Source organism: Austrofundulus limnaeus, unplaced genomic scaffold (assembly GCF_001266775.1).
Source record: "Austrofundulus limnaeus strain Quisiro unplaced genomic scaffold, Austrofundulus_limnaeus-1.0 Scaffold13, whole genome shotgun sequence".
In the NCBI taxonomy this organism is placed as follows: Eukaryota; Metazoa; Chordata; class Actinopteri; order Cyprinodontiformes; family Rivulidae; genus Austrofundulus; species Austrofundulus limnaeus.
Genome location: NW_013952415.1, coordinates 630249 through 639452, shown reverse-complemented (window position 1 = coordinate 639452; position 9204 = coordinate 630249). Strand labels below are relative to the sequence as shown.

Here is a 9204-nt window from a genome sequence, read left to right as displayed (position 1 = left end):
CATTCACACTTTTTATACTATTTTTTAAAACTTGGCAGTTTTTTAAGTTGTTTTTTTATTGTTTTTACAGATTAAAAATATGTTTGTTGGAGATTTAAAATAAAAAAGTAATTTTTTTTCACAAACTGTCCACAACTAACAGTCACTTACTGAACCATGTTTTTTTTCTACAACAGGAAATTGTGCCGTTCACCGTGAAGAACTCTGGTCCTGGAAAGGTTTATTTAAATCTTCAGTCTCCTGAATTTGTGAAAAACATTTTCTCTCTCAGAAACAGTGATGGAAACAGAATCAGATCGATCAAGAATTATGCCATTTATCCAGGTACGTTGGGTTTGAGTGTCAAGCTTCACAGCTAATGTGGCCACAACATGGCTTTGCGTGGCTGTGCTAAAATGTTGTGTAGCTATGAGTGTTGCTCACTGCACAAACTGTGTCTGTTTGTCAGCAKAATATCACATGAACCACTAGACAGATTTTAATGAAACTTTAAGGAAGTAATTATTACATCTACAGCTGATAGACGTTGAATATTAGATAACACAAAATTAATATAACTTTGTGAAATAAAGCAAAAACACTTTGTTACTTCACATAGGTAGAAATGTTGGCTATCTATACTTTACTTGATTAAATATTTCCCAGACAATGTTTTTCTTCTATTCCTTACATTTTCACACAATAATTTGTACTTTCTACTTTTTATATTTGAAAAAAATGCAAGAAGTAGAAAGTTTTTACTCCGACTTAATTTGGACTTGTTTTCATTCCAGCTGATTATTAAAAAAATAAAAAGTAAAACCTTTCCAGATACATTATATTGATCCTCTTAGTGAAATTAGCTGTGGTTGGATGAGAAATATAAACATATACTATTCCAACATCCTATTGGTTTGTACGATCCATCACACCTGTACATGACACAAATCATGTCACACTCCAGCAGAACATAGACATATAGCCTGAGGATAACAGTGGCAGAGATGTATGCAGGTGAAACTGTGTCCCACATTTTTCAACTTTATCATTTAATATAGCATTATAGTCATTAAGACCTTAAGAAAAATGTTTTTAGTGAGGTCACCTCCCGYTAAATGTCATTTCAAAATGCCGGTACTTGATTACATTTACTTTGGATATTTAAATACAGTAAACATTAGATACTTTGGGACTTTTATTCAATTTATATTCTTAGAGGAGACTTTAACTTTTACCAAAGTAATTTTATGGTACTATACTTTCACTCAAGTCACTTTGAGGTACTTTATACAAATGCTAACAATCAACTCTGAAATATAAATTAAATATAATGAAATATAATAAACCTGATTTGACCCCTCAAAAGTTACTTAAGGCCCAATTTTTTTTAAATCACTTTTTCAACAGTCATTTTTCAGTCGCCTAACTCGAGTAGGTTTTTTTTTTTTCAAGGTTTCCCACAGGAGTTGAATTTCAACATTTTAATACACGATATAATACAAACATTTTGGTGAAGAAATTGTTTGGTAGCGATTTAGTTTGCAAATTTTCACATCTTTCCCTCACTATTCTAGACTGCTCTTCAAAACCCGCCCCCTACCTGATTTTTGGCCCACCTGGCACAGGTACACTTATCACTCATGCTTGCATATGAAAGCTGTCTTGTTTTGCATTTCCAAAATCATTTTGTTTTTATTTATTGTTATTTTTTTTTCTTTCTATTGGGGGCTCAGGCAAAACACAAACCTTGGTGCGAGCCATCAAGGAGATTTCGAAAAACCCCAACTGCCACATCCTGGCCTGCGCTCCCTCCAACAGCGCAACTGATCACCTCTGTGAGAAGATTCTGGAAGGAGGAGTTGGCGCAGACAAATTGTTTCGCTTGTACCCTTTAAGCTTCCCTGTGAGAAACATCCCTCAGAGTCTGCTGGTATGGCTGTTACAACTGTCCTGTTTTGCCGTTGATGTTAAAGTGCCTGTGACATCCAGTTTTTGCATTCAGTATAAATGCATTTTTTAAGACAGAAAATATTGATAAAATATTACAGAAAAAAAATCACACTGCTGAAATGAACAGTTGTTGAGATATGTGTGTGTGGAGTAACAGGAAGTGATGTCAAAGGAGAATATCTGCATGTAAACAGAGTTGCTACAACAGCTAACAACACTGCAGCAACGAATCTGAGTTTCTTTAGATCATTTTGAGTCGCTAACAGAGGGAGATGTAGAACAATAATATTGTTTTGAGGGGAATTTGTGATCATTAGCAAAACAAACATTTGAATCTCTTCTAAAAACGTAATTCTTGGCTCTGATTCCAATCAGATCCACAGTCAGGCTTCATTCAGCCAGAAGGCCTTGGGGGCTTTACCGGAACATAAACTAATAAGAAACTCTCAGGAGCAGCATACATCTCAGGTTGAATCTAAGGGAGAGACATAACTAACAAACAAAACTCAGCTACAATCTTCTCCCTTACCACAGTGATGAATCAATCTTTTAATGTCTCTGACTTCCTGGTTACACCCATGGAGGCGTTAACTTTTATGTTAGACGTTAGAACGTGACCAAGTTTTGTTTATGAAGATAGAAAGAACACATCGACATGACACACTCATTCTCTGTTTAAACCCCATCGCCTGCAATGATCAGAATGTATAAAAATACAAAACTGGATCTGACATTTAACCAGTTACAAAACTTCCTTCAGTTTCATTGAACAAAGACCAGTAAGTTCCCTCTTCTAAAGAGTTCTCCTTCAATGCCACTTCCTGTTTCACTTTTTTTGAGCCTTCAAAATAAAGTATGCCAGTTATTTGACAAAATTGATGTCAACCATATGTATCATGCCATGCTTTTTGAATATGAAGATGTTTTCTTTGGTTTTTTTATTTATTTATTTATTTATTTATTTATTTATTTATTTATTTATTTATTTATTTATTGCATTTGAAGGATATGCATGTCACAGACACTTTAAGTTTTTTTTTCTTTCTAGCAGAGTCAAGCCACACTGATATCTGTAGACCAGGATGTCTACCGGTAATTCTTTAATAAGAAAAACAACATGCTGCTTTCTAAAGCAAAATGAGCTTACTGTAGACCCACTTTATCTGATTCTTTGACGTGAACTGAGCTGCATTTTTATTGGCTCTGCATGTTTCTAACGGCTCTGGTCTCGTCTACAGATGAACTGCAACCTGAACCCGAGAGGCAACGCACTGGAGATCCCATCTAAAACCAAGCTGATGGGTTACCAGATCATGGTCACAACCCTGCAGACCGGGGGAAGGTATTTCTAGCAGAAGCAAGCATTCATTGAAATAAAACATGCAGCAAAAATATAAATAAATAAAATAAAATAATAAAAAAACAAATTTTCTACTTCCAAATACACTTTGATTATCTGTGGTTGTAAAAAGCCAGACTCCATTTAGGTGTTGCTCTTAGTGACTTTTCTTAAGAACAGCTGTGACTGATCTAATTGGGTGTTGGAGGGTGGAACAAGTGATGGTAAAAAAATAATAATGTAAAGATTTTTTTATTAAGAAAGACTGGATATGCATACACTTCATCTCTTTCCAGACTGGTGACAGGAGGAATACCCTCCGGACATTACTCTTACATCTTTGTGGACGAGGCAGGCCAGGCCTCAGAACCTGAGTGTTTAATACCCATATCAGGTGATGGAAAGAACAGTCTTCACATGTGGTATTTGATGATTTGTTTGTTGATTTGTGTTCACTGTGTCTTCCCAGGTTTACTGAGAACAGAAACGTGCCAGGTCGTACTGGCTGGTGACCCCAAACAGTTGGGCCCCATTGTCAACTCAAAGATAGCAGAGAAACAAGGCCTTGGTGAGTTGCTAACATTTTTTTTTAATAAACGTTTGTTAGAAAAAAATATTTAAACTGTAAACCAGTTTTGAGTTTTCAGATGAGTAAAACTTCATTTTTAATAAATTATACCTCTCACAAGATGATTTTATTAGTATTTATTTCACACAGCTTCTTTTACGTTTTAGTAACACAGCTCTTTGAAATGCTTATCTTAAAACTTTCAAACTGTTATAGAAAGTTTGATGTCAAACTTTTCCAAATGCGTTGTTGGAAAAATGCAACCTAATAACTAAATCTATGGGACAAAGTGGTTCAAAGAGATTTTGCTTGTTGCAGGTGTGTCCATGTTGGAGAGGCTGATGAGGGACATCAGTCTGTACCAGAAACACGAGAGATATGGGTTCAATCCTCACTTTGTCACTAAACTGCGGATTAACTACAGGTTTGCTTCTCGACATTTCTCTTTCAAACTTCATCGTAATATTGCTTTTTGGATAAAACCGCATGCTATCCAAACTTCTCTGTAGCTCATATTTAATCTCTCTCTCTCAGATCCCATCCTCCCATTTTGAAAATTCCAAACGAGTTGTTTTATGACGGAGAACTCAGGACTTGTATGCGCCCAGAGAGTAATTCCTACACAACATGGGAAGGCCTGCTTAGGAAGGTAACGGGGGCACAGAGCATATTTAAATACTGTATCTTCTATCTCCGGTGTTCTCATGTCTTTTCTCTGGGTTTCAGGATTTCCCTATGATCTTCCACGGCGTGGCAGGCACTAAACAACGTGAATCGGGCTCCCCGTCTCTTTACAACATGGCAGAAGTCAACGTATTGATGGAATACCTGAAACTCCTCATCAAACACCTCCGCAAAACAAGTGTGGGCAGCATTCAACCCCGAGAAATTGGCATCATCGCCCCATACAGAAAACAAGTATTATATCAACATAATAACATATGAATACTTTAACATACATGCAATATAATTTAATTTTAAACCATTATTATCAAGGCACACACATATAAGGAGAAATGGTAGTAATGCAATGGCCAGCATGATGGATTAGTGGCTAGAACTGTTGCTTCCAGGTCCAGGGTTCAAACCCTGGTTCTTCTTATGTTTGCATGAGTTTTGTACTAGATCTGTACCTGCTCCTTCCCAATTATGTACCTTGCTCATTTGGTACATACTCTGTAAGTTCTAGTTAAGATATGGCCCCTGTAAGAACCAAAATGATCCAAGTTACTAGTGGTACATACCAAGTAAGTACCAGGTAAGAACCTATGTACCAGTATCATGTAAGCACCTACTCTGTAAGCACCAGTCACATACTCAGTGAGTACCATATACAGCATGTAAGCACAATGTACATATTAAAATGTATTACTTATTTATATCAATATTTGTTTGACAGGTGGAAAAGATCCAAAAAGCCCTTCAGACCGACAAAGATCTCAGCAAAGAAAATCTGGAGAACATACTGGTATGAAGATAGAAAGTATTTAATTGGTTTTAGAGTTGTAAAGTAATTAAGTACAAATACTTTGTTACTGTACTTTAGTAGAATTTTTGGGTATCTGTACTTTACTGGAGTAATTATTTTTCAGCCTACTTTTTACTTCAATTCAATTCAGTTCAAAAAATACTTTATTGATTCCAGAGGGAAATTAGGTGTTGTTGTAACTCCTTTAACTAAAAACTTATTGTAGATGCTGATGGCTGTGGGCAGGAAAGATCTTCTGTAGCGGTCTGTATTACAGCAAAGTTGAAGAAGCCTCTGACTGAAGACACTTTGTCTTTCTATGACAGTCTGATGAAGAGGATGGTCAGGGTTGTCCACAATGTTCTTGATTTTATGTAAAATCCTTCTTTGCACCATCATCTCCAGAGATTCCACAGTCGTCCCCAGAACAGAACCAGCCTTCTTTATCAGGTTGTTTAGCCTTTTTAGGTCCCTGGCTCTGATGCTGCTGCCCCAACAGATGATGGCAGAAGAGATGACACTCTCAACAACAGACTTGTAGAAGATCTGCAGCATCTTGCTGCAGACATTGAAGGATCTCAGCTTCCTTAAGAAGTACAGTCTGCTCTGTCCTTTCTTGTAGACTGCTTCACTGTTGAGTCTCCAGTCCAGTCTGTTGTCCAGATGAACACCGAGGTATTTGTATTCCTCAACCACCTCCACTTCTTCTCCCATGATGGAAACAGGGTTTGATCTAGCACTATTTCTCCTGAAATCTACAATCATRTCCTTTGTTTTGTTCACATTCAAGATGAGATGATTGTTCCCACACCATGTCACAAAGCGGTCCACCAGCTCTCTGTACTCAGCTTCCTGTCCATCTCTGATACACRCAACAACTGCAGAGTCATCTGAGTATTTCTGTAGATGACAGCAGTCTGACTTGTGCTGGAAGTCTGAAGTGTACAGTGTGAACAGGAATGGTGAAAGTACAGTTCCCTGTGGTGCTCCTGTGCTGCTGACCACATGGTTAGACACACAGTCCTTCAGTCTCACAAACTGTGGTCTGTTTGTCAGGTAGTCTTTGATCCAGGTGATTGTTGGGGCCTCCACCGGAGTCTTCTGGAGTTTCAGACAAAGCAACTCAGGCTGAATTGTGTTAAAAGCACTGGAGAAATCAAAGAACATGATCCTCACAGTGCTGCCTGCTTTGTCCAGATGACAGTGGGTTTGTTGAAGCAGGTGTATGATGGCTTCATCAACTCCAACTCCACGACGATAAGCAAACTGCAGGGGGTCCAGATGTGTGCTTGTTTGCTTACTCAGGTGGGTCAACAGGAGTCTCTCTAGGACCTTCATGATGTGGGATGTCAGGGCAACAGGTCTATAGTCATTGAGGGCTGATGGGTGAGTTTTCTTTGGTACTGGAACCAGACAGGATATCTTCCACAACTCTCGCACCGTCTCCTGGGTCAAGCTAAGGTTGAAGAGGTGTTGCAGAATCCCACAGAGCTGGTCTGCACAGGCCTTCAGGACTCTGGGGCTAACATCATCTGGACATGCAGCCTTGTTCTGGTTCAGTCTCTCTAGCTGCCTCTTCACCTGACTTCTAGATACAGAAAAGTTGGAGGGGGAGGGAAAGGGAGCAGCAGCATCTCCTAATTTACAGTAGTTGAAGACAAATTTGTGGATGTAGAAGAAAAGTCCATGACTGAGGTTGAAGATAAAACATCTGAGGTTTGACAGGAAAGCTGTGGGTCAAAGGAGGGTGAGATGTCTGTTTGGCTGGAGGCAGGAAAGGAGGAAGGTGAGCTTGTTCCTGAGCTGAACCTGTTGAAGAATGTGTTCAGCTCATTTGCTCTGTCTAGACTTCCATCCATCTGATTCTCCTTTTGCTTGAAACCTGTGATCTTCTTCATCCCTGACCACACATCTCTGATATTGTTCCTTTTCCTTACATTTTTTTTAAAAAGGCAAGAAGTAGAAAGTTGTTACTTTTATTTCATTTTTGCTTGTTTTCATTTCAGCTTGTTATAGTAAAAAATAAACACTATCCATATAAATTGTGCCTCCTCGATAGGGTGAATTTAACTGTGGTTGAATGAGAAGTAAAAAAATATAAAATTCTGATAACTTATTAGGTTGTACACAAACAAATCATGTCACACTCCACCAGGTCATAATTATTAAAATAAAAGGACTGTACTTAAGAAGTATTTGTATTTCATGAATTATATTATTGCATTTGGCCACAGCCCTCAGATAGATTTTCATTTTGGGGAAAAGCTTTGGGCAGCCTTGATATATGTATATAAACTGAAACAGCTGGACTAGTGCATCCTAAATTTAACATAAATTTATTATTTTAATACAGCAGTCATTTCTGCATTTTTTAGGGAGATCACCTCCTGATAAATGTCCTTACAGAAAATTTGCTCATTTTAAATCAATACTTTTACTTTTAATACTTAAGTACAGAATATGTCAGATACTTTAATACTTTTACTCAAGTAATATTACTAAAGGAGACTTTAACTTTCACCAAAGTATTTTTTTGGTAACGTACTTGTACTTTTACTCAAGTATCACTTTGTGACACATCCACAAAAAAAAAAAAAAAGTATCACTTTGTGGTACTTTATACAACTCTGTTTAGTTTTAAAACATATTCTAAAAAGAAAAAAAAGTTCCCTTCATAAACAAGGTACGCCTTTTGTGTTTTTGCAGGTTGGAACTGTGGAGGCGTTTCAGGGCAAAGAGTTCAATGTGATTCTGTTGTCTACCGTGCGAAGRAATCCCAAACTGACTGAATACAATGAAAACATCAATTTGGGCTTCCTCAGCAATGAGAAGGTGAGAAACACTCATTTTTCCTTTCATAGTTCCAAATAGCTGCAATTTCATTTTTGGAAGAGTATGTCTTCTTAGTGGAAATAAAACAAATCATTTTTTATCTGGCTGCCAACTAAAACGTAACTTTTTTTAGAGGTTCAACGTGGCATTGACTCGAGCCAGAGCTCTGCTGATTGTGGTTGGAGACCCCAGACTTTTGGAAACTCACTATATGTGGAGCAAGTGAGGCACTGAATTGTCATCAGATGTCCGTGAGAATAGCTAAGATCAGTTTGACGTGCCTTATATTCTGCTTTTTTTTTATTATTAATTTTAGGTTTGTCCATTACTGCCAAAAGGAAGGATCGTACCGAGGCATCACACTTCTCAAAACAGAGGAAGACACGCTGGCAGCTGCATGCCACCAAGCCCCTGGTAACAAGCACATTATCATCATCATATGCACAACTAAAAGGAAAATTGCCTTGATAATTAAAATATGCTTGTGTTATATACCCAACAGGAACAAGGGATGTGGAAACCCCTGTGCTCTGCTGGAAGAATGAAAATAAACGTCAACGTATAGCATAGTTTATCATCTTCTCCTTTGACTGCTTTTTCAAGTTTACTGAGATCTTTCAGCATCTGCAGATGAGTGCAGATGATTTTTGTGTCACTATGCATCATTCACACCAAATCTTTTCTGTCAGCATTGCTGATTTCCTTCAAGGAAAGCAACAGTACTGATAGTAATTGTATAATATTTATTTTCTTCCATACATGCATATTTTAATTTTAACGTTTGTTCTGGTGTAATTCTAGGTACAGCAAAATGACTTCTTTGAAAAAGTATGAAACCTACACAGAGCTACTCATGATCATTTTAAGATTTAATGTTAAAGTAAAGGGTACACTTTAAAAAAAAATTTCCAGCACAATTTAGAAAGGAACAGGGAGTTCAGCATAATTCTCTATCAGTTGATATGCATGACATATTACATTCTATATTCAGCTTCAGGCCTCCATGTATCTGCATCAGAAAATGAGTTTAACGTAAATATGTACTTTTGAGATCATTATGTGTATGGA

General features: G+C 37.4%; 1 protein-coding gene and 1 long non-coding RNA gene across 2 annotated transcripts in view; both read left to right on the top strand.

The window, feature by feature from the left end:
• LOC106513510 (uncharacterized) overlaps nt 1–188 on the top strand; it is a 727-nt gene extending 539 nt beyond the window's left edge. Inside the window, exon 3 of the long non-coding RNA XR_001309789.1 lies at nt 177–188. This is a non-coding gene — a long non-coding RNA (uncharacterized LOC106513510). The remainder of the gene's footprint in view (nt 1–176) is intronic.
• A 795-nt stretch (nt 189–983) lies between these two features.
• LOC106513504 (putative helicase mov-10-B.1) lies at nt 984–8362 on the top strand. Its single transcript, XM_014002373.1, has 11 exons — nt 984–993; nt 1554–1604; nt 1713–1909; nt 3168–3271; nt 3565–3662; nt 3738–3836; nt 4155–4260; nt 4371–4485; nt 4563–4754; nt 8011–8136; nt 8270–8362. Exons 1-11 carry the CDS (start codon nt 984–986, stop codon nt 8360–8362), a joined length of 1191 nt encoding a protein of 396 aa, XP_013857827.1.
• The last annotated feature ends 842 nt before the right edge of the window (nt 8363–9204 follow it).